This window comes from Pantherophis guttatus, chromosome 17 (assembly GCF_059756535.1).
Source record: "Pantherophis guttatus breed Tessera chromosome 17, ASM5975653v1, whole genome shotgun sequence".
NCBI classification, from domain to species: Eukaryota; Metazoa; Chordata; class Lepidosauria; order Squamata; family Colubridae; genus Pantherophis; species Pantherophis guttatus.
This window is the reverse complement of record NC_142079.1, coordinates 586,352-604,010: the sequence shown is the minus strand read 5'-3', so window position 1 is coordinate 604,010 and position 17,659 is coordinate 586,352. Positions and strand designations below refer to the sequence as shown.

At 56.0% G+C, this 17,659-nt stretch overlaps 2 protein-coding genes across 3 annotated transcripts; one reads left to right on the top strand and one right to left on the bottom strand.

The window, feature by feature from the left end:
• Positions 1-218: 218 nt before the first annotated feature.
• Positions 219-6,776, bottom strand: KCTD10 (potassium channel tetramerization domain containing 10). The gene is made up of 7 exons (XM_034428938.3): positions 6,607-6,776; positions 5,382-5,595; positions 4,021-4,190; positions 3,256-3,342; positions 2,899-2,951; positions 2,557-2,752; positions 219-2,462 (listed from the first exon to the last, which is right to left on the bottom strand). Exons 1-7 carry the CDS (start codon positions 6,607-6,609, stop codon positions 2,244-2,246), a joined length of 942 nt encoding a protein of 313 aa, XP_034284829.1. The 5' UTR covers positions 6,610-6,776; the 3' UTR covers positions 219-2,243.
• UBE3B (ubiquitin protein ligase E3B) lies at positions 6,764-17,181 on the top strand. 2 transcript variants are annotated; one of them, XM_034428924.3, is made up of 28 exons: positions 6,764-6,979; positions 7,295-7,483; positions 7,611-7,779; positions 8,024-8,138; positions 8,471-8,530; positions 8,832-8,936; positions 9,052-9,148; positions 9,684-9,769; positions 10,074-10,156; positions 10,261-10,366; positions 10,836-10,956; positions 11,303-11,480; positions 11,688-11,857; positions 12,148-12,315; positions 12,577-12,748; positions 12,857-12,975; positions 13,094-13,208; positions 13,345-13,444; positions 13,687-13,806; positions 13,900-14,076; positions 14,163-14,273; positions 14,605-14,742; positions 15,059-15,124; positions 15,258-15,316; positions 15,480-15,662; positions 16,126-16,237; positions 16,472-16,564; positions 16,796-17,181. In XM_034428924.3, exons 3-28 carry the CDS (start codon positions 7,619-7,621, stop codon positions 16,985-16,987), a joined length of 3,207 nt encoding a protein of 1,068 aa, XP_034284815.1. In that variant the 5' UTR covers positions 6,764-6,979; positions 7,295-7,483; positions 7,611-7,618; the 3' UTR covers positions 16,988-17,181. The 2 variants fall into 2 exon arrangements, with proteins under 2 accessions (XP_034284815.1, XP_034284816.1); XM_034428925.3 differs by having other exon boundaries at positions 6,808-6,979; positions 7,397-7,483.
• Positions 17,182-17,659: the final 478 nt, after the last annotated feature.

Genomic DNA, 17,659 nt, shown 5'->3' with positions numbered 1-17,659 from the left:
GCGCTTGTGTCCACGCTGACTGCTCAGTGACAAGCATAGCTGGGTAGGTTAGTGACTCAACAGCACGTGGGAACGGAGCTTCTATCGGAGCTGGCTGCAGGTACTTTCCTGCTTCAGTGCTGTTGCTCACTTCTCTGGTTGACGGGGCATTTGCTTCCTGCTAAAACTCTGATTTTGCTCCCTGACCTCTTTCAAAAGACGCGGAGAGAAGCTGACAATAGGAAACACAACCAATTTATTTTCCGTATTTAAAACCTGTGTCAAATGCGTAACACTTACACAAACACACACGCCAACAGAGAGGAGGAGGAAGTGATTCTGCAGAGACTCCTTTAAGAAGGCAAGGCTGGGCTTCGAGCGTCAAAGCAGGAGGGGAGGGGGCTTGTTTTTCAACCTGGCTGTTGTTTACAAGACCCGCAGCTGCCTTGAGGCCAGAAAGCAAAGGCACTGCTTGGGAGGGGGGCCGGGGGGGACGACGACGGAGACAACCTTTTCCTTTGGCCAAAACTGTTTTTGGAATTAGGATTGCACAAGGACAGTCTAGAAACCAATGCAGGCACGCGGGTCCATTCTGATCCCTCGCTTGGGGGAGGGGGGGGGCTGGATCTAATGCAAATGCCTCACCAGCAGGCTAAAGACACAAACGTTTGCAGCTGCTCTTCTTTCTTGGGTTGGGGTGCTGGTTCTCCCACCCAGAAACATTTCCTCGCTGGTCCCCTTGACCGATTCGGGCTCAGCAGCCCGGCTGTTCCTTTCCTCTCTACCAGCCTGGACCAGGAGCCCCTCCCTCGCCCCAAGAAGCAGCCAGGAAAGAGGAAACCCAGGGCACCCCACCCCTTCCTCTGGGCCAAAACCTCCACAGACGCTTTCCAATTCAGCAGCTCAGGAAGAGACTCACCTGCAACTCTGGGAAATAAATATCTCAGGGAGGCAGCCAAGGAGCCCCTGAACGACTAACAGACCCCCACCATTTTGGTTTGCAGCATCTTTCAACAGTTGCTTTTTGGCTACTCTGGTTTGCCTCCCTAAACTTTGAAACGCACAAAATAAAACTAACCATCTTTTTCCTTAAATGGAAATGGGAATAATAAGCCAATTCTGGCCTTTGGTCTGCAGCCTTGAACCCTTTGCAGAACGTCTTAACCCAGCTGATCTCCAGTCAAAACTTAATCTTTGGGTTTCCTGATACTTACGCTCCAAATTACAAATACAGATTTCTGCTATGAAATAAAGGATTGGAAAGATGCAACCGAAATCGATTAAAGAATGGAGGAGCAAAGGCCTTCTCATCCTGCCTGGTGCAGCAAGATCAATTCTGTAGATTCTGGCCAACCAGGCGCCTTGTCCCCTCCATGGGGGCTTCGGGGCGGTGGGAATGGCACACGGTATGGAAGCCCCAGACAGAAACGGCCAGCTGTTCTCCCTTCTTGGGCCCCTTTTCCAATCCGAGGTGCTTCAGTGCCTCTTCTGGACTCCAAGGGGCCGAGAGAAGACGCCTAAGGGGCCTCACTGCTGGGGCACAATCTTTGCAGGGCCTCAGGACTTTCACTCTACCCATCTGCAAAATGGCTCCTAATTTAGACGGTACAGCCGGGCTGAGCCTGCTGGTCCCAGAATATCGGCCTCTGAATGAAGGAGACCGAGTCACACACGGACACGGCAAGAAGGTCATTGCTGGGAAGATGAAGCCTTTGGTCTTGGATCAGAACGTGGGGCTGGTGAATGGGGAGGGGGCGATGAGAAAGGCGGCCACAGGTGTGCTTTGCAGCATCTACTGAAGGCAAGTTGGGAACCGGCATCCTTGGGGAGGAAAGTGAAGGAAACGGGACGTTCCTGCCTGGCCCTACCACTGTTTGTCCTCCTGCAACGGAACGGAGCACCTCCCCCGGCAGGCCCCCTTCCCATCCCCCCTTTGGGTGGCCAGGAGGTTTAGCCACAGCTTTTCTCCCTGGGAATGAAGGCTCATCCGGAAGTCTCCCCTGGAGGAGCCCACTCGACCGAGAGGCTGGAGCCAAACGGAGGCTGTGTGGTCCTACCCAAAACAGGCCGGAAAACAGGCTGAATTCAGAAGTGCTGCAAAGCCCGGGACCTGCACCCGAACTCGGCCACAGTGGACAATCCATTTGGGTGCCACACGCTGCATCGTTGAATACCAAAAATACTCTAGGTAGAAAAGGACAGTCCAGGCAGCAAGCCGGAGGCCGGCTGAGTCGCAGGGAGGGGGCTGGCCCCACCGCAGCCCCTCACTGGTGCATGTGAGTGCGGTCGTCGGGGCGCTTGATGTGGATCCGGCGGACCCTCTCGATGCGCTCGCGCTCCTCGTCCTCCTCCAGGTGGTGGGAGCGCCCGGCCGCCCCCCCGGTGGCCTCCAGCAGCGCATTGTCGGGACCGCGGCCATCCTGAGCTTCGTAGAGCAGGATGTTCAAGGTTTCCTCGTAGATTCGGGCTTCTGGGAATTCAACCTGGAGATGCCAAAGGGGGTGGGGGGGTTAGACATACCCCCTGCGCGATCTTTTCTGAGCGGGGTGGGGGGTGCAGAGGGAGCCAGCCACTCACTTTGGTCTGCTTCTTCTCGGTGGCGTACACAATCGAGGTGCAGCAGACTTCCGCGATCTTGCGTCCCTGGCCGTAAAACGACCAGCAGCAAATCTCGTCTCCCAGCACGTCTTTGATGAAAAGGACCCTCCCGTTGAAGCGCAGGGAGAGTTTGTCGAACAGCTCAATGTTCTTCAGCATGTTGTCGTCCGAATTGCTGGTGGCGGGCAAGGGACCCAGAAGGGAGAGATGGGGCAGGGCTATTAATTAGCCAGTCCCTCCCCTCCTTTCCGCCTAACAGGGTAACTGCCCCCTTCGCCCCCTCTCTAAACTCTCCTCTTCTTGGTACTGAAAATACTTTACCTGGTGTAGGAATATTTGTTATTGCTTCGGTTGTACAGCAATTTAACTGCCGGCTGCAAAAACACAGAAAGCAGATAGCGGCCTTAGTTCCATGGGTCACCACTAGGTGTTGAAGGCAAGCTGGTCCCCTACAGGGGATGGTTGGAACTGCACAGGTAAACATCTGGAGACCAGCTGTCCTCCCCCCCTCCCAGAGTTGGCCACTGTGAAGATCTGGTGGAAGGGGAGAAGCCCTGGGGGGGAGGAGAGGATGACCATTCCTCTCCCAGCTCCAAGGGGAGACAGAGCCACTAAGAGTAAGTGGAACATTCCCCCCCCCAAAGCTTCAGAATCCCCCTTTAATGTGAGGTCTTTTACCTTGTTGGACGTGGCTATGAGTTTCTGCTCTTCCTTGGAGGACGTGATGATGGGCACTTTGCAAAAAGGCTCATAGACATCTTTGTTCTGTGAAAAGAAAAGGACGGATTGGAAGGGAAGCAAAAGATCAGGCAGAAGCCGACCCTTCCTTACAGTGGACAAGTCCTCCCTTCTCTGGCCAAGCTCAGGAATCTTGACAGATTCTGCGGCTTGCAAAGGTTTTCTTTTAGAATAGTATTTTCCAACCTTAGCAACTTTAAGATGGGTAGACTTCAATGTCTTCAACGGAATTGAAGTCCACCTGTCTGAAAGTTGCTAAGGTTGGGAGACAGTGCCTTAGAAAGCACCAATAGCAATACAGAAGGGGGGTTTTATTTTTATTTTATTTACTTTTATTAGTCACATTTCTATGCCGCCCACTCTCCGAGGACTCTGGGCGGCTTACACCAAAGACAGTATACTAAATAGCACATTGCCCCCAACAATCTGGGTCCTCATTTTACCCACCTCGGAAGGATGGAAGGCTGAGTCAACCTTGAGCCGGTGAGATTTGATCCTCTGATCTGCTGAACTAGCAGTCAGCTGAAGCAGCTGCAGTACTGCACTCTAACCACTGCGCCACCTCGGCTCAGGTGGCTGCAGTTCCTCCTTTTGCCTCCCTCCACCCCTTCCAGGTGGGAACCTCATCCACTCCCCATCAGAGAGGTCCATGGGGGGCAGCAAAGTGGGGAAAGGCCGGCTCCAGAGCACCCACAGGAGATTTACCTGAAGGGCAGCCTGGCACTCATCCACCAAGCCTTGCACCAGGTAGTACTTGGCCTCGGCCAGCAGCTCCTCAATCTCTCTCCGGCTCTCCGGGAGGGGCACGGCGCCATCGCGCAGGTAGTTTAAAATGGTTCCAAAATGCTTGCCACACCTGTCTATCAAAATCCAGCCTAGGAAGAGACAGAAAACGCAGCCATGATCGGAAGGAATGCAGAGTCCGAGCTAACCCTAATCCTACCCCTGGCTTGTTTAACTCTGAGCAGTTCGGCTTCGTCATGCGGCCGGCAGCCTCAAAAACAGCCAGCTCGGAAGAGGCCAGCATCTCACACAAGGGCGCCAGTTTCCATGAGCTCAACTTCTTTGTGGGCAGAAACACAAGAATGTTAAGGGAGGGGAGATGATAAAAAATGCGTAAGGACATTGACAAATAAGGGCAATGCTGGCTGAAGAATGCAAGGGCAGTCTTAAATTAAGGGACTTAAACAGCTAAAATCGGATTAAGCTCTCAATTCTGCAAGCTGTGAATTTCATTCCAATGGAATCAGAAGTCTTTTTTTTTTTTTTTTGGAGTCAAACTGTAGTAACCTTTTGACATTTGAACCTGTTCATTCTTCTTAGTTTAAAATCCTCAAACGCGAACGGTTTAAAAATCTGTTGAATTTTGAGATTTTCTTGTCCCAGTTTCCTTCATCAATTTTCAAATGATCATAACAATTCAAACAGTTCCCTTGAGATTGTGCAAAGGTATCGTCCACAGGTGTGCTGCTTAATTCCCTACTTTGCTTTTATGGCAAAGTAAAGCTTCAAACACCCGTCTCCTCTCCTTTCTCACTGCTGCCAGTGAGTGGGAAGCCCCCCCCCTTTCCTCCTGCTGTGCCACTCAAAAACAGACTCTACTCTGCAAAGGCAAAAAGCTGCTTTTTCTCCCAACGGAGTCTCAAAAATCACACTGATTGTGCAGTCGTTGGATATGAGATGGGCAGCAAATAAATTTCATAATAAATAAATTCAGATCACTCTTTGGAAGCCCTTCCGGCCATTTGTGTCTAGGAGGAACCGCAGCAGGAGTTTAATCACAAGAACGGGGCAGGAAAGCCCACCCTGCGAACGGCTTCTCGTCAAACAACGACCGGTCAGCCCACGAAGCCAATGGCAGCGCCTGTCTCATGGGGTCTGCTTGCAGGCTTCTGCCGCCTCCTGGGGAAGTCAAGGGGGCAGAGAAGCGTGACCTCCGAGGAGCAACCCGAGGCTCAGAGCGATTCCGGAAGCTGGCAGGCCGTTCTGGAGGGTGACCAGAAGCCCACTTGACCCCAAAGCCCCCCCTCCCTTGCAGAGCCGACCCCGGCCCCCGTTTCTTTTACCTTCGCTGTCCGTGAGGACCTCCATCCGGCCACTGAACATGGCCTTCAGCATGGTGTCCTGCTTGGTCAGCGTCTGCATGGTGGTGTAGTACAAGGCCCCGCCGATGTTCAGCTTCACATACTTGGAGCTGGGACTGCCGCTTTTGAAGGAGGTGGTGCGGGTGGTGGCTGCTGGCACGGCGGTGCTCACCACTGTCTCTCCGGACATCTCTTCCTGGAAGAGCAGAGAGCCTCAGGGAGAGCCCAGCGCCTTCCCAGGGGCAGGAGGGGACCGGCCCAGGGGCTCAGGGTGGCCGCGTGGGGGCGGGGGGGTCCAGAGTGAGAGGCAAGGGCCTGTTTTACACCTTCTCCAGGAGCAGAGCAGCTTCTCTGGAAAGAGCCCCGGGCCCTTCAGAGGGCAGGAGGGGAAAAGGCCCCCCGGGCTCTCCCCAGGGGGCGACTTTCAGCCCAGGCGCTCTGGGAGGTCAAGCCCACCAGCCTTCAGGTTGCCCACTGGGAGAGCCCAGCCTCAGAGGGAGGGGGGAGGGGGGAGGGGGGCAGAGGGCAACCGGCCCTCCCCGCCTGAGACCCTCCCAGGCTCCCCTCGGACCTCCCTCCCCCCCCTGCAATTAAGGAGGAAGGCCCTTCCCCCCCCCCACTTCCCCCCCTCCTCCTCCTCTCCCAGCACCGGCCCCGCTTCCTGGCTTCCTGGCTGGGCCTTGGGGCCTGGGGTCTCTCGGCCGGCCGTTAAGCGAGTCGAGCTCCCCTCCGGCCGCAGAGGCGAAGCCCCCGTTTCCTGGCCTGCCATTCATTCCTCCATCCCGCCCGCCTTCCCGGCGCTCTGGGCGGAGGGGCCTCTCGGGGTCGCCCCCAGGCCGGAGATCCGGAGGGAGGCCGGGCCGAGCAGGGCAGCGGGCGGGGGGTCCAGGCTGGGCGGGCGGGCGGGCGGGAGGAGGAAGCGGCTGGGCGAGGCGGCCTCCGCGGAGGAAAACCCCGGAAAAAGCGAGCGACTCCCGCCCTGCCCGCCCCTTCCCCGCGGGGACCGACTGGATGCCCTCCGGGAGCCCCCTCGGTGCTTCGCCCAGCCTTCCCTGGACACGATCCTCCCCCCCCACCAAAGTCCTCCCCCCCCCCGGGAGCCCACCCGCCAAGATTGGCCCGCCTTCCCCGCCGGGAGGGGAGACCCCCGAAAGGGAGGGGAAGGGGAGACGGGATTTCCCCCCCCCCACCGGCGCCCCCTCCTCACCATGAACAGCCCGCGCGAGGCTCCCTCCTCCCCTCGGCCAGACGGTCCTCCTGGGCGGGGCAAGGAGCGGATGACGCAGAGCGCGATGGGCGGGGCCTCTCCCCGCCCCGCCTCTCCTCCGCAGGTCGGAACTCGGTCTCGCGGGGCGCGTTTCCGGGCGGGCCGCGGCCTTCGGCGGTGCTTCCGCTGCAACGGCCGGAAGTGGTCCTGTCGGCGTGGCTCTATGGTCCTCGGAGTTCCGCGGGCGCTCGGCGGGGGGAGGCCGAGGGATGGGGGGGCGCGCCGTCGAGGGCCTCGACCCGTAGCAGTCCCGCAGCCCGGCCGGAGCCCCCTCGCCCTTCGCAGGCCTCGCCGCCAACACGCCCCCTGCCAGGTAGGACAGGCGGCGCTCCTCTCGCGCGGGAGCTCCCTCTCCTGCCTCGGCGCCCCCGAAGGGACCCGGCTCGGGCCTGTCCCCCGGCGGACCCAGCAGAAGGCCTTCCGGGGACCCCCAGGAGACCCCTCCCCAACTGGGCTGGCGGGGGAGGGGAGAGAGTGGCGTGGAGAGCTGCCCTTCCAGAGCCCCCCCCCCCAGACTCCCTTGCTCTGCAGGTCAATCAGGACCCTCTTCTATCCCCTTCCTTCCTTCCTTTCTCTCCCTCCCTCCTCCTCTTTCCCCTTCCTTCCTTCCTTCCTTCCTTCCTTCCAGCCTCTCCAACTGATGCGCCCATCGAGAGCCAGCAGCGTTTGGAAGCAGCCAAGAAATGTGATGAGAAGCTGCCTGGCATGAACTTGTTGCTCTCTCCAACAGCCAGAAGAAGCTGCAGTTTGGAGCGAGCGTGAACCATGTTTGTCTACGGGTGACCTCCAGGCTCTTCTGCAAAACACACCCGCCTGGGTGAGCCCCTCACCAGAGCCGCCTGCCTTTCCGCCGGGGGACAGTCCGAGCAGTCTTCCCTGGACCCGCATGCAAAGGTTTTGGTGCTCCTGCTTCAGGTCTTCCCTTCCTTGTCTTTTGTTTGCAGAGGCCAAAATGTTCAGCGCAGCCCAATCATCCAAGGCCGAGTTCCTGGACAAGGCCCGGCAGGCCCGGGAGGAGCGCCGGGAGCAGAAGGAACGTGAGCAGGCTGCGGTGCGGATCCAGGCCCTCGTCCGAAGGTTTCTGTGCCGCTGTCGGCTGCAGCGGAAAATCAGGTGTGTATAGCTATGGATACAATGAAACTTTACCTGTGGCAGGTACCTGGGCATATGGAAAAGTTGTCTGTTGCCATCTGAGAAATCCTCCGGTCTCAGAACAAGAGGCCTGGGAGGTAATCTGAGTCAAGGTACGGAGCCCCAGCAGCTTGCTGGGTTTCCGTATCCAGACTCAACGCCTTGCCTGCTGCACTAGAGGCACCTGTTGCTGGGACTTCCTTGTTTCTTCTCCTCTTTGGCCCAGGAGCGAAGTGGATAACTTCTTTCACACCAGCGGTCCTGCCAAGAAGACAGCCCTTTTGCTTTTTAAAATCTCCCGAAAGCTGCTCTTTATTATCAGACTCCCTCAGGACAAAGAGGTACAGCCCCTGTGGCTCTTTTGCAGACCTGTCTACTCAGTATTGGTGGGGAGGGGGCATCTCTAGGGGGTGGGTCCCTTGGTCTCCCAGTTCTGGGATGGAGGAATCCCTCGTGGTAGCCCTTGGACAACAAGCAAAGAAAGGAAGCAACGTCAGAAGCTTTCCATAGTTTTAAATAGCCATTTAAATTTAAATGGCTATTTAAATTTAAAAATATAAATTTAAATTTATATTTAAATTTAGTTCTGGGGAATCGGAAGTAAAGGTGGATTCTGGCAGTTTGGTAAAGGCTGATCTCATCTTACCTTGAGTCTGTTTTTTGCTCTCTGTAGAGATTTGAAAAGCTGTGCCGCTGCATCCTTAGCAGCATGGAGGCGGAAAACGATCCTAAGGTAAGCGGGTTCCCTTTTCACGAGAGGAGGGGGCATCAGTGTATTTGGCTATATATTTTGCCAGAACCAAAAGAGAAGCAAGGAACGCTTTCCATGGCAAAATCACTGCTACAGCTTTTCCTGGGGCTATTTGTGGCTGTTTGGAGAAATTTCTTTGTCTCAGTGGCTTCACAAGAGGGAAAGAAAGTTCCTCTGAATTGCAGGATGGCGGCATTTTGTCCTTTTACCTCTTAATCCAGTGAACGGAGGGGGACTTTCCCCCACAGGGCCAGGTTACTTTTGTGGCCCTTTCGTTTTGCAGGTGTGGTACGTATCCCTTGCACTCTCCAAGGAGCTGACTCTCTTATGGATCCAGCAAGTGAAGGATGTGCTGTGGATTTGCTGTGAATTTCTGAAGCTGCTCAAGGTACAGACAGGTCCAGTTTCTGTGGCGCAGATTTTTTAGGGGTATTCCCCCCCCCCCCCGCTCTTAGCTTTGTAGCATGTTTTCTTTTCAACTTTCTGGGGGTTCATTTTTCTAGCCAGACATCTTGCAAGATTCAAAACTGGTAAATTTGCACCTCACAATGCTGGTGACTTTTACGGACACCTCTACCTGGAAAATCCTGCAGGGAAAAGGTACGTTTGCAGGATTCTGCCTCTAGATACTGCTTTGTTTGCCCCAAAAAGTGCCACTTGTTTCTTCTTTTTTATTAGCTTTGTCATATTGGCTTGCCAAGGGTGATTTGACCCGACTGCAGAGAGTGGCTGTTTGGCATCTTTTTCTTATATAAATTATGTAGCATTTGAGCCACCAGTCTCTTCTCTTGAGAGTGAGGGTTAAGCTAAGACCTTTTTGCTTGTGTTGGGAATTTTCAACTTGACGGCTTATTTTATGTCCTTGTTTTTAACCTTTGCTGATTGAATTTTTTAAAAATATGTTTTAAAAAATATTTAGCCTAATGATGTCTCTTAATCTGTTCATCAAAGTATAAATCTTAGAGGCTGGGGGGGGGGGAATTCAAGTAGACCAGACCTCTCAATTGGTTCTAGTTGCTGAAACAAACCCCCTCCCTGCCCTCCCCCAGCTTTGGGGAGCACTGAATGGGAATGAGGTGCCTGGCCACGAAGGGAAGCGTTGCAGCTGAAACCTTCTCTCTGGATCCTTTTGCAGGAGAAGCCCTGCGCCATGCTATGAATCACATCTGTGCAAATATCATGGGCCACCTCAACCAGAAGGGGTTCTACTCGGTGCTTCAGGTTTGTTGGGGTCTGGTTGCCATTGCTGTAAATTTCTCTGTGTGAATCTCCTTGCTGGAAAAAGAACGGAAAGAGCTTTATGGGGATTTTTTCCATCTGCTCATCTCTGTTTCGTGGCACCCAGTTGTGATTTCTTCATTTAGAACAAGGGTCTCCAACCTTGGCAACTTTAAGCCTTGTGGACTTCAAGTCCCAGACACTGGGAATTCTGGGAGTTAAAGTCCACAAGTCTTAAAGTTGCGAAATGGAGACCCCTACTCTTGACCCTTAAATGCAATTTCAACTCTTTTTTTTTTTTCTCCAGATTTTGCTGACAAACGGCTTGGCAAGGTCTCAACCTTCCTTCTCCAAAGGCACCTTAACAGCAGCTTTTTCTCTTGCCCTGCGGTAAGACAAACAGCTGAAGCTGCGACTCAGTCCGGGTCAGGAACCCTTTAAGTGGTAGCGCTCTGAGCTTCTCAAAACCCTTGCGATGTTTTTCTCTCCCTCAGCCCGGTGGTTGCGGCTCAGTTTTCCGACAATCTCTTGCGATCCTTCTTGATCCACATCATGTCCGTGCCAGCCATCATGAGCCATCTTGCAACACTTACCCCGGAGGTAGGCAATTCCTGTCCAGGCGAGAAGAAAAGAGGAGGTGACTGGTTTGAAACCTCCTTTTTCTAGGATTCCAGAATGCGCCTGGTTGTCCTGCATCCTCTCCAGCAGGGTTTGTCAACCTTGGCAACTCTAAGACATGTATGTGGACTTCAACTCCCAAACTTCCCAGCCAGCAGAGAGCTTGGGAGTTGAAATCCACAATCTTAGAGTCGCCAAGGCTGAGAAGCCCTGCTTCACAGAGTTGTTCAGGCCGTCTGGATCGTCCTCGATATCCCTATAAATCAGAGTTGGGGCTTTTCAGGAGGCGTGAAAAGGAGTGAGCTGCTTGCATGCTGCCGTACAGAAAAGCCGGCAGGAAATCTTAAGGACGTGTTTGTTTCCCTTTCTTGGCCAGAGCCAATCAAACAGAGTAAACTTTGAAAGGCCTGGGGAGCTAAGCTTGCTCCATCAACGTCTGCTTTCCTTTCAGCGCCTAGCAGTGATGGAGTCTCAGGATCTCCTGCGCAAGTTCCTGCTGTTCTTGAGCCGGGAAGAACAATGCAGAGATGTCTGCGTGTGTCTGGAAGGAAGCCACACGCTCTGCCTTCTGGGTAAGATCCCCAGATGGCATGATGCCAGAGTTTGCACTCCGCCTGCAGAGTAAGGCAGAGGGGCTCTCTAGGAATTAGGGAGACCAAGTTGCCCTCCAAAGAGAGTTTTCTCCCTCCTCCTAAAGTCCAGGCAGGATCCGGCCACAAGTGTCCCTTTCACAGCCACATTTGTGATCTTCTGCGCAGACTCTGTCCCTGCCCTTGGGTTCAAACCGACGCAAGACTTCTCCCAGCCCAGTTGTTGCATGCAGGGGGCAGGCTTTGGGGGCCGGGGTGGGGATTGGGGCAGAGTTCCCCCCCTTGCCCCAGGGCTGATTTGAAGGCTGCGGCGGCTGCTGTTTCCCAGGCAACCTCATCTACTTGGGTTCGCTGAATGAGAAGGTGCTGCAGGAGGAGACGAGCCCCTTTGTCAGCGTCCTGACCCACATGCTCTGCTACTGCCAGAAGTACGTCTCGCAGAAGAAGTCCAACCTCACCCACTGGCACCCGGTCCTTGGCTGGTTCTCCCAGACGGTGGATTACGGGTAAGCATCACTAATGAGACCTGGCGGGGGGTGCCAGGCCTTGAAAATGCAAACGTCTTTGAAATATGTTCACCAGAGCATGCTGCCTTGGGGTCCCCCCCTTCTTTTTCTAACTTTGGGACCTGCTGGAGGTGCTGGGTTTGCCCCTCTCGGTTCCTGGCCACAGCTGCTCCTTCCTATCCTCTTCCTCCCCTCTCTTCCCCCCAGCTTGAACGAGTCAATGCCGTTGCTCACCAAGCAGCTTCAGCACCTCTGGGGGGCCCACATGATCCGCATCCTCTTCAGCGACGTGCTCAGCAAAAAACTCCTGGAGAGCCAAGATGCTGCTCGCCAGCTCCCACCAGCCCCCTCCCCGCAGAACAGCCTGCCCGTGAAGAGTGAGTAGCCATGAGTAGCATCCCCTGGGGGTCCCTGTGTGGCTCCGTGGTCAGTGAGTCCCAAACTCAGCAACTTGAAGAATGCTCCAGTCAATATTTGTCGACTTCAATTCCCAGAATCCCCCAGCTGAGGAATCCTGGGAGTTGAAGTCTTCCCATCTTAAAATGACCACAGGTGGGCTACCCACCTGCTGCTACCTCTGAACTGAGGTTTCTGAGACAAGGAGCATCTTCCCTCCAGCTTTTCTCAGGGTTTGTTCCTCCTTGCTTGCATCTTTGTCTCCTGCCAGGCCTCTTCAGGCGCGCCTTCCAGAAATCGACCTCCGTTCGCAACATCCTTAAGCCCATTGGCGGCAAAAGGGTGGACTCGGCAGAGGTGCAGAAGGTGTGCAGCATCTGCGTCCTGTACCAGATGGCGCTGACCACCCTAACGCAGATTCGGCTGCAGATCCTCACAGGTTGGTTTTGGGGTGCTGGGGTGGTGGTGGTCAGTTGTAGGCACTCCCCTCGGGTAATCTAGTGAAGCGAAACGGATGGAAGCTGCCCTCCCTCCCTCCCTGCTCAGAGTGCCTTGACTTCGCTCCGGCTGCCTGCAGGGAAAACTTTTATCCTTGTGGCTTGTTGTGGGGAGGGGGAGACTGTTTGAAGAGAGGCATTGGTTAGAGCCTGGGCGAAAGGAGAGGCTCGATCTCCTCCCTCTCCTTCTCTTCCCCTTCCAGGCCTCACTTACCTGGACGACCTTTTGCCCAAGCTCTGGGCCCTCATCTGTGAGCTGGGCCCCCAGGGGGGGCTGAAGGTCTTCCTGGAGTGTTTGAACAACCACACCGAGGAGTCCAAGCGGCTGCTGGCAATGCTGATGCTCTTCTGCGACTGCTCACGCCACCTCATCACGTAGGTTGGGGGCAAGAGGGGCCCTGAGAGGCCCTGGCCTTCCCTCCCCCCCCCTCGGTATGGATAACAGTGCAGCCTCTTTTCCCTTCCCCCTTTCACCCCTCCCAGGATACTGGACGACATTGAAGTCTACGAAGAGCAGATCTCCTTCAAGCTGGAAGAGCTGGTTACGATCTCCTCTTTCCTGAACTCCTTTGTCTTTAAGATGATCTGGGATGGGATTCTGGGTAAGTCCCTTGGGGTGGCAGAGGCCCTCCCCCCCCTTTATGGGGCTGGTGTGTTTGCAGAGAGACGGGGGGGGGGGGGAGCCTTCTCTCAGAGAGGCCGTCTTTCTCTCGGCTGCAGAGAATGCTAAGGGGGAAACCCTGGAGCTCTTCCACTCAGTCCACAGCTGGCTGATGGTCCTCTACGAGAGAGACTGCCGGCGGCGCTTTGCTCCGGAGGACCACTGGCTGCGCAAGTAAGCGCCCTTCCCTTGCTGGGTTCCCTCCTTTATGGGCTGGTGCTCAGCGGCCCACCGGTCAGTTGCTGAAGGTCAGGCCGTCTCTGTGCCTCTGGCTGATTTTTATGTGCGGTTTGTGTGTTGTGTCGCTTAGGGACCTCAAGCCCAACTTGCTGTTCCAGGAGCTCGACAAAGATCGGAAACGAGCCCAGCTGGTCCTGCAGTACATCCCCCATGTCGTCCCCCACAAAAATGTGAGTGGGCGCTGAGCCAGGGCAGGGGGTCTAGGAGGTGGCAGGCCAGGGCTGACCAGTGGGAAGGCCCTGGCCTTGAAACAGACACGGCCGGCCGCCCTCCGATCCAGATGCGGTTCAAAAGGATTGAGGCTAAGGCAGGAGGCCCCGTCAGCATCTCGGCCCTTGGGAGGGCTCTGCTTGTGGTCCCCACTTTGCAAACCCAGCAGGGCTAAGCCACGCTCTTTCCCCCCGAAATTTAGCGGGTTCTTCTCTTCCGGAATATGGTCACCAAAGAGAAAGAGCAGCTGGGCTTGGTGGAGACCAGCTCTGCATCGCCTCACGTCACCCACATCACCATCCGTCGGTCCCGCATGCTGGAGGTGAGAGGGGTTGGCTGGTGGGCTGGTGGCCCTTGAGTGCTCCTTCCCTTCCCCTCCTGATCCTGGGGCCCATTTTGACACACACACCCCCAGGATGGCTACGAGCAGCTGCGCCAGCTCTCTCAGAACGCCATGAAGGGCGTCATCCGGGTGAAGTTTGTGAACGATCTGGGCATGGATGAAGCGGGCATCGACCAGGATGGCGTCTTCAAGGAGTTCTTGGAGGAGATCATCAAGAAGGTCTTTGACCCGGCCCTCAACCTCTTCAAGGTATCCACTCCAGGGCTGGAATTTGGGGACGACCCGGGTGGGCTCTGTGTCCAGCTTCTCAGCTCTCCTGCTCTGTTTCGGCACAGACCACCAGCGGGGACGAGAGGCTGTACCCCTCCCCCACCGCTTACATCCACGAGAACTTCCTACAGCTCTTTGAGTTTGTTGGGAAGATGCTGGGAAAGGCCGTTTATGAGGTAGGCCGAGTTTCACGACCGGTTGGTCTGCAGCACTCTTCACACGGGCCAAGTAGGGGAAGATGGGGCCAGTGAAGAAGGGCACCCAGGCTGCCTTGGGTTGGGGGTGGGGGGAGGATGCTGGTAGCTCTGCAGTTCTCCCTCAGCCCTCCCTGCCTTCCATCTTCTACGGAGGGGTCCTAGGTGCTGTCTGAGCTGGCTTGTTTTCTTGCCCAGACGTTTCATTACCCAAACCGGGCAACGCGATCAGTGCTAGGGATGGACCGATGATGCTTCCCAGTTGGGCAATTGCTCATTTCAACCCAGAGCTACAGATAATTCTCCTTTCTAGGGAATTGTGGTGGACGTCCCCTTTGCCTCGTTCTTCCTGAGCCAGTTGCTCGGCCATCATCACAGCATCTTCTACAGCTCGGTGGACGAACTTCCCTCGTTGGATTCCGAGTTCTATAAGAACCTGACCTCCATCAAGGTTCACTCCCAACTCTTGTGGCATTCCTTTGGTCCCCGGGGCAGCTGCTGCGGGGATCAAGTGGCTTCAGAGGGTGGGTTATACCTAGCAAAGCCCCTTGCCTCGTTGTTCCTCATCACACATGACGGGGCACAATAAGTGACCTGCAGGAGGTATTCAGCTGGGCTGGGGGGGGGGGGGTTGTAAGCAGCAGAGTTGGTCTTTCTCTGGGGCAGGGTTTTTTTAAGACTAAATCAGCCTGGGTGTCAGGCAAGTTCTGGTGAACCATTTTCCTGCCACTCCTTAGCAACGTAGCTGCTTTCTCATCCTCCTGCAGCGCTACGAAGGAGATACCAGTGACCTGGGCCTCACCCTCTCCTACGATGAAGATGTGATGGGCCAGGTAGGGTCAGAGGCCCCTCGAGTGGCACCTGCTTTCCAGGGGTTATCGGCTGCTTGCTTGTCCCATCCCTGTTTCTCCAGTAAAGGCTAATTTCTTTCCTTCCTCTCTTCCTCTCCAACTTTTGCCCCTCTAGCTTGTGTGCCACGAACTCATTCCAGGGGGAAAGACCATCCCCGTGACCAATGAGAACAAGTGAGTCTGACTTGGCTGCAAAACGCCTCTTTGCTTGTTCTACCCTTCACCCCCAAAGACCTGAGCTCCTGCCGCAAAGGGCTTGGGAAAGGCCTTTCTGGGGAGATGGGCTGTGAGGCTGGAGCTCAGCTCTCCGTCCCGTTGGCTTCCTCTCCCTGGCCAGGATCAGCTACATCCACCTGATGGCCCACTTCCGCATGCACACCCAGATCAAGAACCAGACGGCCGCCTTCATCGGTGGCTTCCGGTCCATAATCAAGCCCGAGTGGATCCGGGTCTTCTCTGCACCCGAGTTGCAGCGGTTGATATCTGGAGACAATGCTGAGATCGACCTGGAGGACTTGAAGTAGGTCCAAAGCCTTGACTCCTTCCGCCCTGGGTCCCTTGTGCTGCCAGAGGTCTCTGTGGGCAAACCCTGGAACCCCCCTCCGGCTTGCCTGAAGTGAGGATGGAGAGCATGAGAGGCAAAGGCTTTGCAACGCAACGTTCAGGAGAGAGAGTGGGAGATTTGTAGATTGGGGGAGACACAGAGATCTGGTGGTGCAGTCCAGCACTTGGGGAAAGAAGGCGGGGGGAGGGGGAGAAGAGAAGAGTCCAAGGAGGGGAGTTAAGAAACTGCCGTGCTTGGGAGGAGAAGCTGCCGGCCTGCCTGGGAGCCTCACCTTCTGAGGCAGGCGCTGGGTCACATCCAGTTCCAGCAGGAGAGGGGAATTGCAAAAGGCGCCTTTGGCCCTTTCAAGGAGGCATGGAAAGCCGAAGCATCTCTGCCCAGCTTGACATGTTTGGTTCCCTCTCGGTTGCCTTTCTAGGAAACACACTGTCTACTACGGGGGCTTCCATGGCAGCCACAGGGTCATCATCTGGCTCTGGGACATCCTTGCCAACGATTTCAGCCCCGAGGAAAGAGCCATGTTTCTCAAGGTAAGGGCAGCCGTACGCCTGCGTGCCCATGGGCGGCGAACAAGAAGAATTCCAATCCTGGGGGCCTCACTTTAAGAAAGGCCGAGGGAACCAAACAGTGGCGGCAGCAGCGTCCTTCCCAAAGTCCTCAGACCAAGCGCTACAATCTCACCCCCAGTGGGGCTCCCCCTCCTTTCCAGTGACAGTGCTGTGTCCCACTCTCTGACTGCCCTGCATTTCTCGGTTGTCTCTCAGTTTGTTACCAGTTGCTCCCGGCCGCCACTGCTGGGCTTCGTCTACCTCAAGCCTCCCTTCTCCATCCGGTGCGTGGAAGTGTCGGATGACCAGGTGTGTGGCTGGTGATGGGGCAGGGAAGGTGCCTCCCGAGCCGGTGCTTGCGTTCCCAGGCAAAGTGCAGCAAGCTGGCGTTCTGTGGGGCAGACCCAGAGCCCTCGGGCACCCTGGGTCTGGAAGGGTTGCCGGCATTCCTGGGACGTCGGAGAGGAAGGAAAGGAGGGGGAGCCTGGCACTCTGCTTGTGGACTTCGGCTGGTGAGGTCCCCCCTTATTTCTGTCTCAGGACACGGGGGACACCCTGGGCAGCGTTCTGCGGGGGTTCTTCACCATCCGGAAGAAGGAGCCGGGGGGGCGCCTGCCCACCTCCTCCACCTGCTTCAACCTCCTGAAGCTGCCCAACTACAGCAAGAAGAGCGTTCTGAGGGAGAAGCTGCGCTACGCCATCAGCATGAACACGGGCTTTGAGCTCTCATAGCAGCCCTGGCGGGAGAGAAGGGCCCAGGAGCCAGTTGGCCAGACAAGCAGCGCCTTCCCGGAGCCTTGGCGAGCAAGGTGGGCCCGAAGCCCTTGGGACTCAGGTGCCCAGGTAGAAAAGGAGCTGCCTCCAGCACTGCTTTGCTCCTCGGAGACCGCAGCTGGCCTGCCATTAAACGTAGCCTTGCCTGCAAACCTTGTGCAGTTACCCGTTGCGGGCAGGGGGTCGCTGGAGGTCGTACCGCGTGGAGGGCTGGGCAGGAGGTCCCTTGGGTTAAGAGCCCCCCCAGGCTGTTGCAGAGGGCTGGGCCATTCATGCCATCTCGTCTCTTCCTCTGCATTGCCGAGACCTTCCCGTCTGTCCTGGTCAAACTTCCCAGCTGCTCTGGGCGGGCTCTGGCCAAGCTCTTCCAGGGCTCCTGTGTAAGAAGCCACCGAGGCCCCGGCCTGCTCCTGCTCAGAGGGGATGAGAGATTTGAGTTAGCAGCGGCCAGAAAACCTGTTCCCCACTGAGCCTGCAAGGCTGCCTTTACCTCTTGACCCCAAAGTGGGAGTCCTTGTTCAGCCCAGTTTTGTTCTCTTGAACTGCTGGCCAAACTAGTTTGGCTTTGGATCAACTTTGCTCCAAAGGCCCCCAGGCCCTCCCCAGCAAGGAACAGGAGACCGCTTTCAG